The sequence below is a fragment of the Aulostomus chinensis genome, chromosome 5 (assembly GCF_037954235.1).
Source record: "Aulostomus chinensis isolate RoL2024-O1b breed Wild chromosome 5, RoL_Achi_v1.0, whole genome shotgun sequence".
Classification (NCBI taxonomy): domain Eukaryota; kingdom Metazoa; phylum Chordata; class Actinopteri; order Syngnathiformes; family Aulostomidae; genus Aulostomus; species Aulostomus chinensis.
Genome location: NC_141324.1, coordinates 28445667 through 28469085, shown reverse-complemented (window position 1 = coordinate 28469085; position 23419 = coordinate 28445667). Strand labels below are relative to the sequence as shown.

Sequence of the window (23419 nt, the reverse complement as noted above, 5' to 3'; positions counted from 1 at the left end):
TGTGTGTGTGTGTGTGTTTGTGTGTCTGCGCACTCCACCACCTGCATATTGCATCTACACACCCCAGGACATGAACGTGTGAAGAGTGAGTTGTGGTAATGTGTGTGCGTCTCTGCAAACGCAACCATTTTCAAACTATTTTTACCATTTTACCCAGAGCAAACCCAAGAGCACTGAGAGAGTCTCACACACACACACACACACACACACACACACACACTCATCCAAACACACTCACTCTCACTCGAGGTGAAAAACTGAGGACTGAGGCGGAGGAAGAGCGAAGGAGGGAGGACGGAGGTGTAGAGGGATGTACAAATGACGTCAGTGAAGCGCTAAATATTCCAACTCTTCATTCAACAGTCTGCTCCAGCTGATTTGATCAAATATCCTCCGCTTCACCGTCACCGCCGGTCGTTGTGCCGCCATCATGCAGAGCTCAGGGGTGCTGGGAGGAGCCAGCAACGCCAGAGATACCAGGCTCATTAGCATCCTCATTTACGGCTCCTACCATAAAAACGTGGATGAGCGCCACTGCCACTCACCCCAGACCAGACCCGGCCCCACACGCAACCGTGAGAGGCTCAGACTTTCCAAACATTTCATCAGCGGTCAGAGGAGGAGTCAAACCTGTTATCGATCACGGGAGACAACAGCAGGTCAGGGAACATGTTTCCTTTGATAAATAAGTATTTGTTTGTCCATTCGCTTTACCAAACCTTCTCCAGGCCTGGAAAAAGGCCATTCACAAATCCAACAGCTTTTCCAGGTTTTTCATGACTGCAAAACAAACTCGCTCCTTCAAAAATATAAGCCAGTATATTATCAGTATATTAATGTGGGATGTCAACAGAACCGTGGTGTTAATGGCTGCACGACGTTCACTTCACATATTCACATCACGCTCCGTTATCACTGTAGACCATAAAAATGTTCATAAAAATGTCCAGAATAATAAACTACACATTTTTCTATTTATACTCGCAGACGGTGAACAGCACAAACACAGTAAAACAGAGTTCAGAGCAAACTCACATCATCAGAACATAAAATAAACGGGCATCTGCAGCCAATAATTCCGCACATTCATTCAACGCTTGCGCTCATAAATGAGACAAATCTTCTTGCTGGCGCTGTTTCACCTCCAAGAAATAATCTGCTTAAGACACCAAAGCAGCGACTTAATTCCAATAGTGCTGACAGAGAAAAGTACTGATCAGCTATTGGAAAGTGGCAGATTATCAACTATCGATCAACATCGCTGAAACCAAACATCGATATTCAGGCTTTTATCAGATCAATATTCATACTCTCTCACTGCTGTGCCCCTTTTATGGTTAAATGAGAAAGAAAATAACAGCATGACTCAAAAATACCCCCAAAATCAAACGACGGATGACTGTGTTCTGATGCAATAAATGTGCTTTTAATACTTGAATTTCAGATTTGTTTGTTGGACTGGTTTGCTGTTCTTGCATACTGTCTGCAGTTAGAATATCTGATGAAATAAAGTTTTAAATAACTACACAAATAAATAAACAACATAAAAACGCACGGAAGTTGTTTCTTTCGTTTGTGATCAGGTGTGTTTTCTGGTGATGCCTCCGCTGGCGTATGCACCTCAGGCAGAATGAACATATATGACAACCGTCCAACGTGTGCTGAGGTCATGTTTTGGTCGCCGTGCGCAGACACTCTGCCGTTTCTTGGGGAAGCGTTCGGGTCACTACCTGGTGGCGTGTAGGCATCCATGGAGGTCTGGACCACCAGCGACCGGCGTTTGGAAGGCATGGGTACGGCCATCTTCCTCTCTTTGTGCTTGGCCAGCGCTGCCTGCACCGCCTCTGTGTGCACGTCTACAAACACACACACACACACACACACACACACACACACACACACACACACACACACACACACACACACACATCAGATTTCAGTGTCTTACATCAGAACAATCCACACCACAAAAACCAAAACCCTTCATGCTGTTTGCTCCACGGCTGCATCTCATTATAAGACTGTTTTAGAACTTTTATTCATGTTGAAGCTGTTTTACTATAATATACTTTATCATATCTTCTATCTTATCTTGTAAAAAAAAACCTGCAGATGAGGCAGTTTTGTTCAACATTCCCTATAAAAAGTACTGATTCGATAAAATTGCAGGGGAATATTTTTGTTAACGGCCCTGTGCTTTGTTATATGTTGTTTGTTTTCATGAGATATTATCTTCAAAAATAAAAGGAACAATTTCAATACACAGAGTGAACGAACGTACCTTTGCACTGTAAAACATCCAAGCTGAGTATAGTGGTAATTCATAAAAAATAGCTCATCTAAAATGGTGCCAAAAAAGAACTGCTGAAGAGACCAGATTCTGTGAAAAACACAAAATTCTGCATGTGTCAGCACAACTGTGAAGTCATTATGGAGTCAGCTGAGACCAACAGTCACATGACTAGAATTCTGAGAAAATCAGTCCAAACTGCAGGTTGAAGGATGTGACAGACTTCAACTTAAACGCCTCATTTGCAGAGGTCATCAAACGCTCATAATTCATGTATCAACATTTGCATGTCCATCCATCCATTTTCTTCCGCTTATTCCTGTTAAGTGTCACGGGGTGGGGGTGGAGCCTATCTCAGCGGCTACGGACAAGAGGCGGGGTTCACCCTGGACAGGTCGCCAGTCCATGGCAGGACCAACACATAGACAGACAACCATTCACACTCACAGCCACGCCTACGGTCCATTTAGAGTCTGGATTAACCTGGTCCCCAATTACACATCTTTTTTTCAAAATGTGTTGTACTGCAAATAAAAACCTTTGAATTCTCAGCGCTGGTTCAATGTAGAAGTGCAGGACTTAATACTGCAGAGATTTAACAAAAGTGAGAAGAGCAAAAAAAAAAATCACCCAGAATTAAAACACACTTCTGTTAGCTCTCACACACACCAACGGGACACAACAGCAGCAGGGCGACTCTCCTCAGTCAACACTGCAGGAGAAGGTGTTCAGTAACGAAGAGACGGAACCCACGCAATCAGCTGAACCCTGCCTCTGCTGCTGTGCTCCAGCTACAATGAGCTCCGTGTTTCCATTCATCCACATTCACTTTAGCAACACAAACATTCCCAGCTTGACAGCAGCTCCCGCGAGGTTCTGTGGTTTCCGGGTGGATTAAGTTCAGGGAGCGTCAGCGAAGACGTTTTGTAAATTGCTGTTTCTAAGAGCGAGATAAAGCGGCACAGCTGGGTGTGTTTGAACGGCGTCCGTTACTGGCAGCCGGCAGACACACAGCGCCTGCCGGTCCAGAGACGGCCGGCTGTCGACCCAATCATGACATCAGTGAGACATTTGTCAGCATGAATGGAGCTCACACACACACACACACACGTGTTTGTTTGGCTTGTGGGCGCCTTCGTCAGAGAACGGACGTAATTACGATCTCAACTGCACGTTTATTGTTCTGTGGTTGACCCAGTGTGATGTTAAAGGTGCTTACACAGCTTCTCACACAGCTAAAAGGGAGAGCAGGGTTTACTTTGTGTCAGTTAAAACAAAAACTCCAGGAAGACAATAAAGTGAGTCAGGTCTCGTCAGCTGCTCCGAGCTGCAGTAACAGTACTACTGCAGTAAAAATACTACTGCATCACCACATGATGAACCTGCTGCACAAATTAGCATCCTTAAAATAGTACGAGGCGATGGAGAATAGCTGCTCTGTCTGGTTCCTGTGCAGCGTAACTTCAGTTTGTCAGAAACATCAGCACTTAAATGTTCGTAAAGCAAACCACCAGCCTTCCCCAACCACCCCTCCAGGCCGCACCCCCTCCAGGCCACACCCCCTCCAGGCCGCACCCCCTCCACCATGCAGGACATCAGATGTGGTACCAGCTGCCTACTGTGTGCAGACAAATTAGAGAAACTTTATCTTCCCGTCTATAAATCCTAATAACTGTCCTGTGGGACCTGATCAACGGTTGACTTGGATCAGGAAGTGACACATGGCACCATGGACGATGATGTCATCACAGTGAAACCCAAAAGCTCAGCTCGGTTCCTGTCAATCGGCTCTCCTTCAAATAGCATCAACAGGATGTTATGCACCAGCATCCTGTCATCACTGTGGGTGCCACTAGAGGAGGCTGCTGTCAAAACTGATATTTTGGTGCTCTGAAGGTTCATTTTAAAGCCTGGACAAGAATCAACCTCAGTTTAGTAAATCTTGAGTGAATCCTCACTGAGCACCAGATGGAACAAAACTCAACAAAACATGATTTGAGAGCTGAGTGAGATTCAGAGCTGATGAGCTGGATACCAGCTGCTGGATACCAGCTGCTGGAGGAAACCAGACCCAGGACGACGGTCCTCAGGGGGGCTGGGCTTGTCCTCCACATGTTGGATGATGTAAAAGAATCAACTGTAATTGTACATTTTACTGCAGATTCTTGTGTTGACGTCCATCTGCGTCTCACCTGATCGGTAGCGCTCGTCCCTGGAGCCAGAGGACCGCCGGCGGTGGTATCGGGAAGACGAAGACGGGGTGACTGGTGTTCTCCTCTCCTGCCCCACGGGTGGATCCATTCCTAGGACAACAGAGGGAGGTCTGCATGTGACAATGTCCGTGGCTCCCCTCTTCCCCACCAGCTACACTACAGTCTCACAAATATAAACTGCAAATGTCATTGACAATTCAGTTGACATCTCATGGCTGAGTCTTCAGGGTTGAAGCTGGACGTTACTGTACACATACACTTCTGCATTATTGGGTTGAAGACCGAAGAGCACAACTCAGCAGTGGCACTAGGCTGGGGAGGAGAATCCAGGCTAGCTTGGTTATTTGTCATCGTTACGAGTAGAAAAAAAAACCCAAAACCTGTAGATTTGAAATTAAAAAAAAGTAATTTGTATTTGTTATACTGTAATACATCATCCTGAAGAATGAAACAGATGGGATCTCAGGAAAGTCTCTGAATCAAACCTGCAATGCGAGTCTCTCTCTCTCTCTCTCAAACATACACACACACACACACACACACTCTCCACACCAATCAATGAGCGTGATGATGATGGGTGACAGCTCTGAGGCCTCCAGGGCTGCTGATCTATGATCTCAGCGTCACTTCACCCTCGTCCGTCTTCATTAAAGTTCTCAGAGACGATCGGCTGCTCGCCACACAAACTCTACCGTGACGAGTCGACAACCACCGATGCCTCGTCACGTCACAGAGACGCTTCCCGTGTCCTCTGGACTCTCCGCTACTGACACAGTACAAGTCAATGCCTCCATCCATGTTTACAGTCATTAAACAAATCAATAGGTTTGATGAGTGGTTCGGATTATTTAGATTTTAGAGTGATGAGCTCCAGATGTTTAAATTTATCCATCCGACTTAACAGATGTTTGGTTTTTGTTGGGTTTTTTTCCTTTCAAAGTTAGTTTTCGGATTAGCTTTGTGCAGCTATCAAGCAAACACGTTTTTATACAAAGATACAGTTGACACCAGACGTTTACGTACACTCATAACGGAGACAACTATTTTTCTTCCTCACTGTCTGAAGCTACATTTGAATAAACCTCTTCTGCTTCAGGTCAGTTAGGATCACCAAAATTTGCTCAATGCCACAATAATGAGAGAGAGTATATTTTAGAGAATTTGTTGTTACTTTCTTCAAGGTCAAAAATTTACGTACAATTTTGACTTTGCAGTCTTCGAGCCACTTCTCAACCATGTTGGCAGTATGCTTGGGGTCATTGTCCATTTGGAGGACCCATTTGCGCCCAAGTTTTAGCTTCTTGGCTGATGTCTTGAGATGTTGCCTTAACACTTCCACGTCATGTCCTTTCTTCATGATGCCGTCTGTTTTATGAAGAGCCACAGTTCCTGCTGCAGCAAAACAGCCCCACAACGCGATGCTGCCACCTCCGCGCCTCACAGCTGGTATGGTGCGCTCAGGTTTACGACCCCTTTCCTCCAAATGCAACGGTGGTCATGACGGCCAAACAACTCCTCTTTAGTTTCATCAGACCCCAGGACGCCTCCAGAAGTTAAGGTCTTTGTCTCAGTGTCTTTTTGCAAACTGTAATCTGGCTTTTTTTAAAAATGTTTCTTTATGAGTAATGGCTTCCCTCTCGCTGAGTAGCCTTTCAGCCCCTGTCGGTGCAGGACTGGTTTTACTGTGGATGATGACACGCTCTCACCAGATTCAGCCAGCATCTTCACAAGGTCTTTAGCTTTTGTTCTGGGGTTGCTTTGCACCACAGACCAAAACACGTTCACCCCTGGGACACAGAGCGCGTCTCCTTCCTGAGCGGTGCGATGGCTGGACAGTCCCATGATGAGCGTGGCACCTTCGGGCATTTGGAAATTGCACCCAAGGATGAACCAGACTTCTCCCCCTGATTTCTTTCGACTTTCCCATGACTTCAAACAAGGAAGCAGAGTGTTTGAGGTGTGGCCTTAAATAACATCCCCAGGTGTGCCTTCAGTTAACTTGCATGTTGTCAGTGAACCTATCAGGAGTTTCAGAAGCCATGTCGTCATCATCTAGGCCTCCCCACACTGTTTAAAGACGTTGTACTTTTTGTGCATGTAAACTTTTGACCTCGAAGAAAGTAATATAAAGTTCTCTAAGAAATTCTCTCCGTCATTATTGTGGCATTTAGCAAAATTAAATAATTTTGGTCGTCCTACCTGACCTAAAACAGGAGAGGTTTAGTCTGATTAACTTCAGACAGTGAGAAAAAACAAAGCAGGCAATTCTATTCACGGCTTAAATCAAGGTCTCCTTTGTTGTTATCACTGTATTGAATCGTCGAATTTTCGGCATCCGATGTCCACACAAAACACCAGCATCTGTAGCCAGCAGCATCACCACAACTCTACCTCGGTCTAGTAACTGTTCACCTTCACAAATCACGCAGATCTGAATAAACTTAGATGGAGTTAGTCAACATTGCTGGGAGATGAAGCGGAGACCAGACGGATAATCACAGGTCAGCTTTATTTATCCGTTAGACTGAATGAATCATTCCACTCGTTACATTTAGAGCAGTCAATTATTAATAAGTATGACTTTAACCTTCATGAATAAATGAAACCGGAAATTAAGTCCAGCTGGGAAAGAAACAGAGACACAGAACACACACACACACACAAGCACACACTGTGGGTTTGCCTAGGATTTTCTGTGTCGGCAGCTTGTTGGCCCGCCTCATCCTGGTGAACGTGAGACATCAGAAACTCCTCCGGGGAATTTCTTCACTTTTGGCACAAACTCAAGGTTGAAATGAAAAGGTCAAAGGTCACTGTCACTGCTGTCATGCCTCACTTCATTCAATAAAGTGCAAATATTCACTTGGACGTCAGCACAACATTGTTTGATTGGATTTGGCTTGATTGGGAGAAATATTCACACAAGTGTCTGACAGTCCGTACCAAGCCCAGTACATCAGGAGTCTGACAGATGTGGAGGTCTGACACCAGGTTGGTGGAGGTGTAGAACCGGGAGGTGGTTCGGTTTTTTGTTGTTTTTTTTAATGTTGACTTCTTCTCACACAATCTCAGGGTTGGAACGTTGTTTCTTCTGTCACAAGGAAGTAATTTATACTCGGATATGAAGTCAAGCAGGTTTGGCGTGTCAATTTAGAGCAGCAGGTAATCAAACGTTTCACTATTTCCAAGAGAAGCTTGTCAGCTGAACACGCTCATGTGTCAAATTCGACCGCTTACATGTCAATTACATACCTCACTTGGAGCTACAGTTTACAAGAAATGTTTATAATTCGTGCCAAATTCCCTCCAGGGAATATCCTGGGTATTTATCAATCCCATCGATCCTCAAACAGATGCTCGGAAAGATGTGCGTCTCTTTACTCATTCATCTATGAATCTTCCATGGACCAACACAGTAATCAACGGGATTTCTACAACGTTCCTCACACACCTTTGGTCTCCGGTGCACTTCATGAGATTTCCGTGTCAATTTATCATCCTTCATTTCACCCTGAAAATGTGATTTTTGTCTTCGGACATCAACCACATCTATGGACAATAAACAAAATGAATAACTGCCCTAGTTTAACCATTGAATTCTTTTAAAGTACGACTACTTTTTAAAAAGCATCACCAAAAAAAAAAAGAAAAGAGAGCGCTCGCCATCACACGTGTTTGTGACTGGCCTCTACTTGAGTCTGCAGAACTCAGCAGTGGCTCCATCTGAGACCCAGAGCCCAGCATGGAGAGGCTGAGTGAAGGTGGTCTGGACTCTGTGGAGGAGGGACATGGTTTCAGAGACGCTGTAGAAGGACAGAGAACCTGCGCTGTGATCCAGGTAGACCCCGACCCTGGAAGACCACATACCAGGGATGGGAACTTTGATGTTGTTGTGTTTGAACTCGTAAGAATCTCTGTAGCAGTCCAACACCCAGGACTTCTCATTGTTTCCAAACACACATCTGTTGAAGTCTCCGGCTCTGCTGATGTCCTGATACGAGACTGCCACCAGCACTCCTCTGCCCCTCTGCTCCACCTCCCAGTAACACCGCCCAGTCAGACCTTCTTTACTCAGGACCTGCCAGGAGAACAGAAACCGCTCTGGGTGGAAGGGATAGTTCTGTTTATTTTTACTGAAAGTTGCCTTCCTGCCTCCCTCAGATAGCAGCAGGTGTGTGTTTGCGGTGTTTGGATCCAGTGCGATCTGACGCGCGTACTGCAAGTACTCCTCCCTGGTCGTGGGCTCAAAGTGTAGATGTGGTGGTAAAACATCGGCTTCCATTACTGTCTCTGTAATCTTTGCATATTCTTCGCTGAGGACCACCTGTAGTTTAATGCTGGCCTCTACCAAGGCCGCCGTGACATCATCAAAGTTGCGCCGATGGTGGATCTTGGCGCTGGGTGGATTGGAGGACTCGCCGAGGCATGCTAAGGCGGGGTACTTTAACAGAAAGTTAATGTGATCCTCGGTGTACGAGAGCTTCGCCAGCTCAGCGTCTTTCCTCTCCAGCTCCCTGATCTCCTGCTTCAGCTTCTCCTGAGCCTTGTGGAAGGGACCCACTGACATTTTCAGCCAGGACCTGATCTGCTGCATCATGTCAGACACTTGGCTGTCAAAGATACTTCTCATGACCGCCAGGGTATTCTCAGCGTTCCTCAGAGTTTTGTCTGCAGATTGATTAAAATCCACCTCCTCCTGCTCAAGAGCCCTCGCGTTGTTCTCTTTGTTCAGGATTCTCTGCTGGATTTTCAGTCGTGTCAACCCGAGCTCTTTCTGCTTCTCCCCTCTCTCTAAAGCCGTTGACACTTTGTCGTGGCCTTTATGTTCATCCTTGGAGCAGAGATAGCAGATGCAACACTGATCGGTGCGGCAGAACATCTTCATCGCCTCCTGATGACGAGAGCAGATGTGCTCCTGGAGCGCTGCGGTGGCTTCCACCAGCTTGTGCCTCATTAAAGGAGCAACTTGGTAGTGAGACTGAAGGTGTTCCTGACAGTAAGAAGCCAAACACTGCAGACAGGATTTGAGGGCTTTCAGTTTCCTCCCTGTGCAGGCATCACATGCCACATCTCCAGGTCCAGCATCGCAGTGATCAGCGTGAACTCCTGTCTTCTTCAGCTCCTCCACTATGACAGCTAACATGGTGTTTTTCACCAGGGTGGGCCTCTGAATGAAGGTCTTCCGGCACTGAGGGCAGCTGAAAATCCTCCTCTGACTCCCTTCATTGAGGTGGTTGTTGATGCAGCCCATGCAGTAGCTGTGTCCACACGGAATCGTCACCGGCTCGTTCAGTAGGTCCAGACAGATGGAGCAACAGAACTTTGCTTGATCAAGTAGAATCCCCTGTGCCATGTTGTGGGCTGATCAGAGGTGTCTGAGAGAATGAGGAAGGACGCTTCTCTCAACCCGAATAAATAAGTAAGACAGAGAAGGAAGTGCAGGCTTTGCTTCTTTCCAGTCAGAGGCGTGGCTTTGAGGGGAAGGCTTGATAACTCTGTTATTCAGATATTTGGAATGTGTTGACTGTGTGAATAGAAGATCAATAACACAACACGACAAAGACCTTCATCGAGAAGTGCAGCTGAAGGTATTAAGCTGACCTCCTGTCCAAACATGACCTCTGGGAAGTGAAGGACTAATGAGAACCGGCCCGGCCGCGTGCCTCTGACAGGACTGCAGAAGTCAGCCTCTGTCTCCAGCGGTGGAGCAGGCAGGAATCCCCAGTAACGATGTTGCTTCCTCAACACTGTATCACGTTATTAACTGGGAAAACCCAGAGATTCCAACCTCCATCAAAACCCGCTCAGCCAAACCCAAAGTAAAAACATTAGGCTGTCAACCAACGGAAAACATTTCCCTTATTACTCAAATCCTCCATGATCAATTATCTAAATTAATCACGTATATACATTTTGGCTGCACCATGCATTGAAGCAGTTCGGTTCAGATAGATGTCGGTAAATCGGTGCATTTTTGGGCCTTGGGTTAGGCTTCTTTTGTCTGCATCCAAGTTTCTTTTCCAAAACCACTGAACATGTCCAGCAATGTGTGGTATCGTCTTCTTCTTCTCATTTCCAGCACGAGATGCCGCCGAGGTGTTTTACTGCCCTGTGCTGGTTACTCACAATTCTCCATTTACAATTTAAAATCATGCATGAGGTCAAGGGGCAAGGGTGGGATTGATCGAATTAATTGTTTTTCTATTATGGATTAATGTAAATTAGTGAGTTGTTTTGGCAAACCTGAAAAAAAAATGTAAGTTTACAGGGAAGCAACAGACCGTTTTTGCTTCATTTTGACTTGATTTGGGCTCAATGGAATCCATCATCGTTAACGAGAGGAACGTTTTCTGATGACTGTCGCAGATTTACGGAGGAACTCTCAGGTGTTAACAAAGACCCGGCTAGAGTCAAACTCCATTCTGGTTTGGCTCAACAACACCTTGGCATGTTAATACAGCACAAACTAGATGTGAGCATCGTGTTGACATCATAGTCACATTACGGAACCGATTACTGCAGTTGGTGACATGGTTCATTCCACACAGCTTTTCCTTCACTGGGCCAAAACAATCTGCTAGTCTGCAGCTCAGAGTTTGAGAAACATTTCCAGAGTCTCTTCTCTGCTTCTCACCTAAATAATTTCCCCAAAGTGTATTGATGTGAAGCCAACAGCGAGGACACACACACACACACACACACACACACACACACACACACACACACACACACACACACACACAGTGCAAGGGAGGGAGTGTTGGGGCAGGGTGGGCAGTGATGGGGTTTCTCTTGCTACTGTCAGTTTTTCAAACTCAGCACTGACTATGCAAAGTTTGAATGCTGCTGGAACACAGATGGTTGAGTCTGTGAAGCTAACAGAGCGGTGTGACGGTTTCACCTGGTGCTTGTGGGAAGAAGGCTCCAATCAGCTTGGACCTCTTCTTCTCATAACCCTTCTGTGTGATGTCACCTGCAGGAGAGAGAGGACATGCGGTTTTATTTGACTACTACAAAATATAAACATATATAAATATAAAGTTTAAGTAAAAATGTAACCACAACTCAGAAAGCTGTGACTGACGACATGATGCTGTCATTCCTAAAAAGCCACTCAACTTTGAAAAGATGCTGTTGTGTCGGGTGTGTGTTTGTATACACAGAATTTGAAGTAAAAGTACTGCACTGTTTTCACCTTTCACATTGTAACAAAGTCACCTGAGAATCTGCTGAGTGATCAGCCTGAGTGAAGCAATAAAAGTAGAAGTTTTCATCACCAGTCACTCTTTATAAAGCCGTTTTATCCACTGGGAAATACCAGGCAGAAGGGGGATGGGGTTCCCACATTCTAAATGAATTTTTGGAATATAGAAAATAGAGACAGAGTGTTTTGGGAACTCGCTGGCATGAAAATGTTAGTTGGCTCCGTCTGAGTTTATTTAACCCGACCAACTTGTTTTCCAAGTCTTCCAGAAACAAACACGAAGCACTTACGAATACTTTGTCACTGAAATAAGGCAACAAACTCAGATGAGTTGAACAGAAAGGCATCATGGGAATTCTACAAGCCAGCGAGAGTATCAGGAGGACATTCTGTCACGACAGATGAGATGTAGTGCACGGAGACGGAATGAAAGTAGCGTGTGATGGAGGCGTTGGAGCTGGGAGGGCAAATGGAGGGTACTGGGAGGATCCGTCAGTGTTACTGAGGGACACGCTAAGCCAGTTGGCCATGAGAGCACAGCGGCTAACTCATGGCTGCATCACTGCGCTGGATCAGGTGCATCGCAGACGCTCAGTGAAACAACACCACGGCATCCATTTACGTCCCGTTTCACCTGTCAGAACATCATCTGATGTGACGCCTCCAGGTGAATTTCCAAGCATGAACTATGCAAACCAACAAGATTCCTGATCACCAAACAGCCAGTTGAACAGCGATGGGACAAATTGTGCACAAGGTGAGGGATGTTAATCATAGGACCAGGAAGAAGGAGAGCGAAAGAAAGAGGTGAAAAAATAAACAAGCGGGAGAAGGTGATGAGATTGAGGAGGTGCGCAAGAAAAATTACAGTGAAGATTTATGACATATTTTTCACAGTGAGTCACGGAGTTACTTCAACAAACAAACATTTCAACGGGTTCACTGATCGCGTCGCGATGCATCCATGAGTTGAATCTCTGCTGGAGGCAGCGGCGGACAGACACGTGGCCCATGATTTGTTTAATAAAATCTTGATACTGACTTGACGACGACGTGTTTGGTGAGACAGAGATTCTTAAACATACTGTCGGCTTCTATTTACTGCTTGTCAACTGTTTTTAATGTTACTCATTTCAACCTTGTTAGCGTAACGTTAGCTACGAGCTAGGCAGCCTCCATTTATGTCCCAGCGCCAGCTCCTACCTCTGGTCCGTCCTGTTTACCGCAGCGGTGAACTATGTTTTTATTACACATGAAACCAACAGTACAGTAATGAATGAATGAATGAGAGCAGATTTCTCACACGCCTCCGACATCTTTTTTTTTTTTTTTACGAGTTCTGAAGACACAACAGGTCAATAAAAAAGCTTTTTACCAATTTGTGAATATTCTTCCTGAATAGCTTTTGTGTCATGACTGAATTTCACACCCTGCAAACTTTGTTTTGATCTCCTCACATATCAGTCCGTGTTTCACTCTGAATCATGACATTCTGTGATGGGATTACCTCATCTGTGTCTAGCGTTCGACTCTCATTGTTCGAGAGGGATGATAGTCAGTTGCATCCACACTGACGGAGGAGCAAGTGCACGTTCATGAAGCCGCCATGCGCTTGTGCACTCAGACACTGTGACTACTGGAACTGAAGAGGTCAACCGGTGCAGGCTGTGGAACCGATTCAGGATTTCTCTGACTGAGGCATGACGAAGTTAAAAAAGAAAGAAAGAAAAAAACAATCCTGCCGTCTGACTCATGCACGAGGAGCAGCGGAAAGATGAGCAGACTGACGTTAAATCTGCAGCGGATTTGTCGAACAAGGGGAAAGCTGTTTGTGCGGCTGACTTGACAAATCCGACACTCATGGTACGAACTGGCTCAGATCAAGGAACCAACTGTGGCCATGGACGTCATCAGTGACAAAGTCAGCAGCTCCATGTGTGTGTTTCTGGTGGTGCGTGGCAATAATTAGCATGGCAGGTAGGGATCCATCCTCCCTGCAGAGGGAAACTGGAAATCTGAAAGGCGGAAGACACTGAAGGAGCTTGAGATTACAGGGAGGGAGGTCTGACCTCGTCTCCCAAACCTGACAAACAGCCTTTCTCTGCTTGTGTGTCGTACACCGGCGCTCAGAGCCGTCTGTTGGCAGCGGGACAACATTTCAGTAGCGCAGTACTTCTCAGTGTGATGTGTTATCATTGGCACCGAATATCAAAACTCAAACAAGCAAGAGGAGGGAATGAGGATGCAGGTGAGGGAACAATAGGTGAGGAGGTGGGGGGGAGGGCGCGAGGGAAGGATGGCAAGTGAATGTCACATGATTTGCCACCATTTTCTCAATGAAAAATATACAATTTTAAATGCTAGAGGCACATCAGTAACACTGAAACATGAAGGGGGGGGGGACTGTGTGTAATATCTGTTATAAAATAACAATTTCAAATGAGGAGACACTGTAGAATCCGACACATAACCAGAACTACTTTCCTGACTGGCACACTGGTACTGAAGTCTGAATGAGGGTAGTGATCAGGCCCCATCCCACTTGTTCTCCTCTGGGAGTTTAACCACAGTCGGAGCTCTTTGACCAGCTCCGCTTCTCTTGAACCTTGAAGGCCGAGGAGGATCAAACTGCTCCGGCCGCTGCTCCCTAAAATCACGTCCAAAGCCCACAGAGCAAAGTAGAGACAGCATGAACGGCCCGGCTCAGTCACATCTGAGGTCAGCCAGCTGTTTGTCTCTAAGTTGAGCATCTTTGCCTGCTCTGAGATATGCAGCCAGCAGCCTGACAACTATACAACCTCACTGCAAGCTGTCTGAGTGAGTGACTCTTTTTATTGAACCCCACTGTCCCCCCCACCCAAGCCTGTCGGCTCTTAAACGTTGACCTTGGTTGTCAAGCACCGATGCATAAATCACTCCATCATGCACTCACGCTGCATCTGTGAGTGGCATAGAAGTCACTATAGGAACCAATGACGTCACCAGCTTATGTAACAATGTGACAAGCAGTTTTTTTTCCCAAGTTTTACATTGTATTTAATACATTTAAATAAATGTGACATAGTAATAAGTGGGAAGTGTGGTATCAGTTCAGGAGAACACCAACAAGCTCTGTCAGCGACACGACGCTCCACGGATCACGTCTGAGACAGAAACATCCCCCTGCAACGCATCTCGGCACTGCTTTTCTTTAAAATGACAGAACCTTCCACAGAAACGTCTCTGTCTGAGCTGCGGAGCCAACAACACACACGTACATTCATATGACCACAACGGACAAAACACGGTAAAAAAGAGAAATATTTAAAATAGATAATGACAAAAGCAATTAAAATGACCAAATACAGCAAAACCCCCCCAAAAAACCCATAAAAGTATAGTGAAATTTGATGCTGGGCCAAATGAGGAGGAGTTAGTCCCTCCCATCAGATGTCCTTCTTTGCCCTGGTGATAACTACTCCAGCCACTAGGGGGTCACAAGCATTTATCGGGTCATTCTTCTCCAGAAGAAACTCCCATATTTCCTCAAGTATGGGGTTATAAAATCAGCTGGAAAGCCTGGTGATTATCCGTGAGTGTGTTAGCAGGTATCCACGTGTTTTCCATCTCATAGCAACATCAGTGAAATGACTTCTTCCCAGAGAGAGTCAGTCAGAGAGCGAGAGCGGGGCTGAGACTCCATGACCATATACAGTCAGACCGAGGGGACGAGAGTGCTAGCAACCAGCAACAGAGACAGAAGGAGAGATAAAGACTCCGAAATATAGCAAACCAACGGAAAGAAAAAGGAAAAAGAGTGATGAAGAACAAAGAAAGAGTAGGAGAAAGTGTGACACTGATAAACTGAGATAATGAGAAAGGAAGTAGGAGAGAGGAATGTTGCATCCATGCAGCACCTAAAAAGGAAAGAGCTGGTTTTATTGTTTCCACACTGCAATGCCGGAGAGAAGGAGAGAAAGACAGAGAGTGAAGATGGAGGATTTTAGGCTAACAAGTGTTAGTAAGAGGAAACAGATGAACAGGGGAGTGAGAAATGGAAGAGAAGAGAATGAGGAAAAGAAAGAACAAAGCTACTACTACTACTAATGCTACTACTATTGTAAAACACTGTAATACTAACTACTCATCTGAACCAGAGATAGAAAAAAGCAGTACCTCATTTAAAGCCTCCACACCTGCAGACTCTAATACTGGGAATACTTGCATCATAAAGGCTTCAGATAGAAGTGTATTCATCAAAGTAGAAACTGATGTTAAAAGTCTGTCGGGTTTTACACACACGAGAGCAGCGACCAGGTTTCCTACCTCCCTGCTGTTCAAAGAGTTAGTCTGAAGTTAAACAACAAAGTGTTAATAAATGAATACGGCCACTGATTAGTAGAATCTTATCGATCTATCTCTAATAATCCTTTATTCAAATGTGCAGAAATGAGGGATAATAATGACATTTACTAGTTTTAGAGAACAAGATCAGGCAAAAGGAAAAGCCTTTGTTGGAATTAAATAAAAGTACTATTTTAAAAAGGTGAGGATTGTAATTCTGTGTCCAGAATTTCAAAAGCAAGAATTGAACAAAGTTAACCTGACACAACATGTACTTGACTGCATCATGGACTTCCTTTTGTTCCGGAGAAACTAGTTGGCTGTTCAGAATTTGTATTGCTGTATAATCGGCATAAAGATGGAGGTGTATGCATGAGTGGGCACATACAGAAGGACGAGAACGCGGTACCTCCAACAAGGAGGCTACATGGATACAGAATATGACCATCATGGGATTCACAGAACCAGAACACAAGATTAAGATCATCAACATTCTGATTTAAAACTATTCCACATGGAGTCATGGAATTTGACATGTATCCTGCCTGGCTTAGAACAGTCTTCAAGATCTAGAACTTGATCCAGATCACCTCCAAACGTTTATCACTTGTTCCTTCTAATATTACTTTGTATTAAATTTAATCAAAATCGATCAGGTTGTTTGTGAGATCTCCTACCGACAGACTTGTATACAATCAGGCACTCAGAGGGCCAAAGCAATGAGACGTCATCAGACAACAAGGGTATTGATCACATGAACAAAGTGGGAGAAGGTAGGAATAGATGCGGAACCAGAACGGAGCCTTGCGGCACAGCAAAGGTTACTCTGAAGCTGTACAACGCCTATTAAAGAGAGCTTGTGCGCTAATGGGTTTCAATCTGCACTCATCTAGTCATCCAAGCTCAGCAAGTATACTTTCCACGGCGATTCTTGTTAGTATTTCACTTATGCACCTGCAGCTTTCACTCAGGGTGACGTTCAACTTCTGAATCACAAAAAGTGCTCAGAAACTTGTCCGATCTCAAAAAAAGAAGACCTTAAAAAGCTGTAAAAGCTAAAAAAAATAAAAATAAAATCTAATTGAATAAACAGATTTTCATTTATTGTGAGTGCTCCCGGCTCTCAGCTACGCTGGACTATTATTAGTGACACAGAGTCCTGATATGGAGAAAGAGAGGAAGCCAGAAACACAAAGCTGGGCATCCATAAAAACACATTAACACACTGTTGAACCAAGAGGAAACGCCCGAGGACTCCCCAGAGACCCAGACAGAGGAAAACACACACACACACACACACACACACACACACACACACACACACACACACACACACACACACACACACACACACACACACACACACTGGTGAGCACAGGCAGGTGTGTTCAGTTGGAGGCAGCAGGTGTTTACAGTGACAACACGCTGAGTCAGAAATGAAACTCACTTCTACTCAGGTGGAAACTCAAACCACAGCGGAGGCGCTGGTGTACCGGCCAGGCAGCTCCAGCTGTCAATAATCTTTGAGTTATATCCAACTGGAAAAGTGACGGTCAAAAAGCTGTCTTAACTCCAGAACGTCTCAAATCGAAGAAGTACAACATTTTTCAGTTTCCCTAAAAAGGCAACCCGGAGGAGCTTTTTTTGACCTCTTTTGTGTGTTTGATGTTCCTTTTCTAACAAAACAAGACATTTCCGACTAAAACTCGAAAAAAAAAGTACGAAATTCGGAGGCCGGTCATGCGAACATTAACACCTCATCCAATCGGAGTGAGAGACAAAGTAAATGAATTGAGTTTCGGAGGGGAGTTTCTGTGATTTACGCCGGTCCCGTGTAGATCTGCTAGAACAGGGGTGGGCAACCATGTGCCATGGAGGGCCGTGTGTATGCAGGTTTTCCTTCTAACCAAACACTTTAACAGGTGATTTCACTGATTAACACTCTTCTGTGGCTGAAGGTGTGTTAATCAGTGGAATCACCTGTTGAAGTGTTTGGTTAGAAGGAAAACCTGCATACACACGGCCCTCCATGGCACATGGTTGCCCACCCCCGTGCTAGAACAGCAGCAGCTCAAACTTTTCTAACTCCTCTTAAATGAGCTGTGGGTAACATTTACTCTCAGACAGGTTGCTGCTCTACGCTTGCTGCGGCCGCTACTCCAACAGTTTATATTAATTATTGAGGCTGCAATCTCCTACTGTTGCTAGCACCATTAAGTAATTCATTTCCTTTGAAAGCAGAATATGTTACATAGAGCAATGAATACAGTGACGATTTGATGTGCTAGCGCTGTGCTAATGGAGCCCAAACCATACAGAATTAGCTTTAGCACCAAGATAAAAGCAGGTTTTTAACTATTAAATGAAGCAACATTTAGCTATTTGTATGTGTTTGAAAATCTGTCAGTGCACAGCTTAACATACACACACACACACACACACACACACACAGAGTACTATACTTGAAATTTATAGGTGAGAAGCTTTGATCTTAGAAATATATGTGTGTGTATATATATATATATATATATGCTATACATGAAAAAATATATGCTATACATGAAAAACTGGATGTAGCAATACTCCATGCAGTACTAGCATGTCTACCACTGTTAATCCTACCACTGCCAATATTATTACGGCAAACTTTGACTTCTCACATATATACATACACATACACATATATACATACATATATGTGTATATATATATTTACAACTCCAGCTACTTCCATCAAGGAAAAAAACAAAAAATTACAGCTACAGTATGGTGAAAAAACGCAAATCAACTTCATTAGATCAAAAAAAACACACACACACACACACACACACACACACCAGATATGTGAAACAACAGAGCACTGGTCTACTCACCAAACATAATGACTGACCTAGAAAAAAAAACAAATAAACTTGACGCACCGGTCAAACTCAAGCTCACACTCCCCTCAGAACAGCTCCGTCTTCCCCATCGCGCACTGGGTGTGTGAAGACACCGGCTGCTTACTCCCTATTGGCAGTGCGCGCGCGCACACACACACACACACACACACACACACACACACACACACAAACACGTTCAATCAACACGCACACAGAAGCAGTTTCACACACACATACACGCACGCACACGCATGCACGCACACACACACAGGATTGGCTGGCAATTATTTTCAGTCGTCTAGAAGGGAGCATACTATTTTCACCTCAGCTGTGAGTGTGAACACGTTGGGACCCCCACCCCTCCCTCCTGATGGTACAGTCCAAACCGCCTGCCCAAACATGCTGCCGGCGACATCAGCAAAACAAACAAATTGGTGTGTTTGTCGGCCGTTTTCACAGGGAGGTGAGACAGAGGACACACACATTTCCCTGTGGGTTCATCCTCACATCCCAAGCCTCTTTCTCCTCAAGGGAATGTGAATCCCATCACTAGTAGTTACTATGGCGATGGCTGACAACAATGGGGGAGACAGGCATTGTGGTGATAAAACAAGTGTGTGAGTGGTCTCACTACTTTTGTAAAAACTCTCAAAGTAGCTGAAATGACTGTAACTCCATTGAGGGAACAACTAAGACCTTTCTGACACATGAGAATCAGATTACACTCAGAGTCAGGAGAGAGTGCAACCCCCCCAAGGTAACGACCAGCCCCGACACCAGGGTCCGGATGAGGCCAGGTACCAGAGGATTCGTCAGCAGGGTGTAAATCAACAGTTATTACAATCTCCTCACAAAGATCCGGAGAATTATTGAATCCTTTTCTACAAAACGCTGATGAATGTGACTGAAACACAAGCAGGAGAGCCAACCGCGGATGATGAAGTCATTCTGCAGGAAGAGTGATGTCATTTCCTGCAGTTGAGGTGAAAACAGAGAGAATATAACACGGAGAAAGAAGACATTTAGGTCATTTCTGTTTTCATGGCCAGTGCTGCAATAAACTGACCAACCGCTCGCAAGGAAAGAGGAAAGTCCCCCACGTAGTTTGGCGTCTTATGATGTCAGGGTTTAGTGGCTCGCCGGCCAGAGCGCCATGAGGCTGTTAGAAGAGCTTGCAGAGCAGCTCACATTCCAATCTGCAGCAGGTCGCTGTCATCAGAGGTGTTTCTATGGTTTCATTTATAGCACCAACTCGCCCTGCTGTAATGAGACTGATTCAGCAGAGAAATGCAATCTGTTAGTCAGAGACATTGATAAGTCAGACTGCCCACAGAGCAAAGACACCTGAATGAGCAGAGAGGTTGTAAATGTAACAGGTGAAAAACTATCGCTACTCACAAACAAGTGACTGGCACCATCTAGTGGCGGTAGTAATCATGACTGCAGAACAGTAGGAAGTCACATGACCTTGTCATAAGATCATGACCTTTAAATGGACTGATAGCACCCAAAACAGACGCTGTATTATGAAGGTCAGAGGTGGGCAGTGCCTCAAATTGATGTGGCTAAAAGAAAGCAAGGGGCGAAATGTCAGACACTTGAACTGAAACGTGTGTTTGTTTGTCGAGCTTGTGACTGATTCCTGGATGGTCGATACCTGAGCACCCGGCAAGTCACTAGGAGGACAAATTCAGGGATTTTTTTCCCCCATATTGAAAGGTCTGTGGCGCAGTTCGCACGCCTGGCTAAGAAATGTCTCTGGATATTGTGTTTGTGGAACAAGCTGAAACTCTCCTGGCGTGTGTCTAGACATCGACTCGTGGTTAAAACGGCAAGATCCCACACCAGCTAAACTGTGCTAGCCTGCCACCAGAGTCAGCCACTTGATGCCTTTACACAGGTCTAAATGGAGACAGCGCCCTCTGTTGGAATAAAGTTTAACAGCAGAACAGACTCACCAGACATTCTGGCGCTGTGGGCCAGCTTGTGGACTGATTCCAGGCTGGCCAGCAGAACACAGGCCACTAAAATTAGACTGACAAGAAGCAGCAAGAATCCATCATGGCTAAATATAAACATCGGTCTGAAAAAAACAACAACAAAAAAAACAACTCTGTGTTGAGAACTTTCACTTTTTGTGGTTAGAGAATAAACTGATGCTAGTAATTTTTGTACAATCAGAGGTTTACTTCTGTTAAAGTAAACCTCTGATTGAGTCTTTGATGAGTATAAATCATATTGCTACACTGTATGACAATTTTCTCTCTCTCACACACACACACACACACACACACACACACACACACACACACACACACACACACACACACACACACACACACACCTGGCTGCCAGTAAGATAATATTTGCCTGTGGGCAGAGATGGTGACAGTTTGACAACTGACGAACTAAAATCAAACCAACACATTGTTCTGGCGTCACGTGACTCCTTGACTGGCGTGACGGTTTGCCTGCAGTCAAATCACAAGAGCAGTGCAAGAAAATAAAACTGTTCTCAGGCTGACTGTAACCTCCTCATGTTTCTACTCCTGTCGAGGTCGCGTGCTACTGGGTTAGAACAGACAAGTTCTGGCTGACTGGTGAGCTGTTAGCAGCTAGAGACCGTAAGCTAAGTTGTGAAAACATCAAATGACAGTTCGGCTGGTGAGAGAAAATAAACACAACATTTGGGAAACATGAATTTGGGAGAAAATAATTGTAAAGCACAATAGAAGAGTCTTATTAAGGGTGTTTCCATTCAGGCGAAGTGCGTCTGACTCCACGAGAGCTGGCTGAGCTAACTAGGCTAGTTAGCATTACAACTGCTGAGTATAACAGCCCATTTCACTTCACTTGTAGTGAGCTGAGGGGGATTTTCAATTGTGTTGTCCCGCTTTCGTTGGTTGAGGGAATTAACACTCGTGTCACTCTCACCGAAGGCGTAGTTGCTAATTTTGGGAGACAGTCACCATGACAGTCTTATTCACCTCTACACAGCAAAGAACCTGCTGTACTTCTGTGGTACATCTCACCCTCCAGGCCCATACGGGACGTAACGCTGATCTGGATGAACCAAACCTGGAAGTCTCTTCAGCTCTTGCTCACCACAGGGCTGATTAACTGAGCCAATCACCCCAAATCAAAAATGGCTTATTCACAGCACTGCATACATCGTTAATGAGAACTTCATACCATGATCACTTCAACAACTGAGCAAAATCCTGCTCATGTTGATGATAATGGCCGAAGCTGGTCCAGATAAAAGACCAGCTTGTTCCTCCATGCTGCCTTTTTCCTCTCCGTTACTGATAACCTCCACATCCATCATGAACCACATCCACAGAGTTCTGTCACTGAAATAGGGATAAAGATCCACACTAATATGAGCTGGCACGTGAGAAAGTAAAGATCGCTGCAGCCCAGACTGCTGCCAGTCGATAACCTCCGTACCGGGGGAGCTCGCCACATTTCACACACCTCCAAACACAAGCTGCAGTACACAGAAATGAAAATGGGGGTTAATGCCCTGTAAGACTATTGGCTTTAACAGAGAGACTATCTGTGTGTGTGTGTGTGTGTGTGTGTGTGTGTGTGTGTGTGTTCACTCCTGTGGGCTCCCTCTAAGTAGCTTTAGTCACATTTGATAAGACTTCTATTCACACACACACACACACACACACACACACACACCTTTGGGTCATTTAGAGGAAATATGATTTATTGGAGAGTAAAAGGTTTCATTTACCTCGCATGAAACGACTATCGATGAGTCACAAACCTGAGATGCTTCTGACGTCACGTATTTTCCAAGCGATTTGGCCAATCGGTGGTAATTACAGATCCCCATTTAATAAAAGGTTTTTAAATACACATCCATATTTTGTGCTGACTGAAAAAAACACTGATAAACATGTCTCTTAAGAGAAGAATAAACCTTCAAATCAAGTATATCAGACCAATGTGATATAAACAAAAATGAACAATATCTCGTGACATAGATGGCGGGTTATCATTGAGCACCCTGAAGTCCAAGTCACCCCTCAAGTCTCTCACTCACACCTTCTGCAAATTCAGTAGTGGCAGTTAGCGGTTAACATTAGCAGGTGGACGTACGGGAATGAGGATGAATTAGTTGTCATGGCAACACCAGCACTGGTAAACGCCTAAAAGGACTCATCAAACCCAGGTCCAACCAAGTTGATGCCTCATAAGCTAGTAGCAGGCCAATGTACAGCTGAGCTAACGCTAAAGATGCTGGCTAGCCGTGACTGACAATTTCAACCCAGCGTTCTTCCCTTTGACATCACAAACGCCGCATATCTCAGTTCCCTCCTGCGTGTTCCAGAGTGAGTGAGTGAGACGCCGGCACGCTGATCTTTTGAAAATATTTGCCAGAAACCCCAGAAGCCTGTCAGGTCCCGGCAGTTGAGGTTTACAGGCGGGCTGTAGTTTGCATGATGTTTTTACAGTCAAAATTAGGATGAACGGAGCAGGTGTGGTCGCTGTG

The 23419-nt window shown here is 45.0% G+C and overlaps 2 protein-coding genes across 8 annotated transcripts in view; both read right to left on the bottom strand.

Moving 5' to 3' along the window:
- LOC147262055 (disco-interacting protein 2 homolog C-like) overlaps window positions 1–23419 on the bottom strand; it is a 135081-nt gene that overhangs the window by 45186 nt on the left and 66476 nt on the right. For all 7 annotated transcript variants that reach the window (XM_086204448.1, XM_086204450.1, XM_086204449.1 and 4 more), the window contains exons 2-4: window positions 11405–11476; window positions 4483–4593; window positions 1731–1856 (exon numbers count right to left, since the gene is read on the bottom strand). In XM_086204448.1, coding sequence (XP_086060574.1) covers window positions 1731–1856; window positions 4483–4593; window positions 11405–11476 — 309 coding nt within the window. The remainder of the gene's footprint in view (window positions 1–1730; window positions 1857–4482; window positions 4594–11404; window positions 11477–23419) is intronic.
- On the bottom strand, window positions 7004–9929 carry LOC147262056 (E3 ubiquitin/ISG15 ligase TRIM25-like). The gene has a single exon (XM_086204456.1). The coding sequence runs from the start codon at window positions 9854–9856 to the stop codon at window positions 8192–8194; it is 1665 nt and encodes a 554-aa protein (XP_086060582.1). The 5' UTR covers window positions 9857–9929; the 3' UTR covers window positions 7004–8191.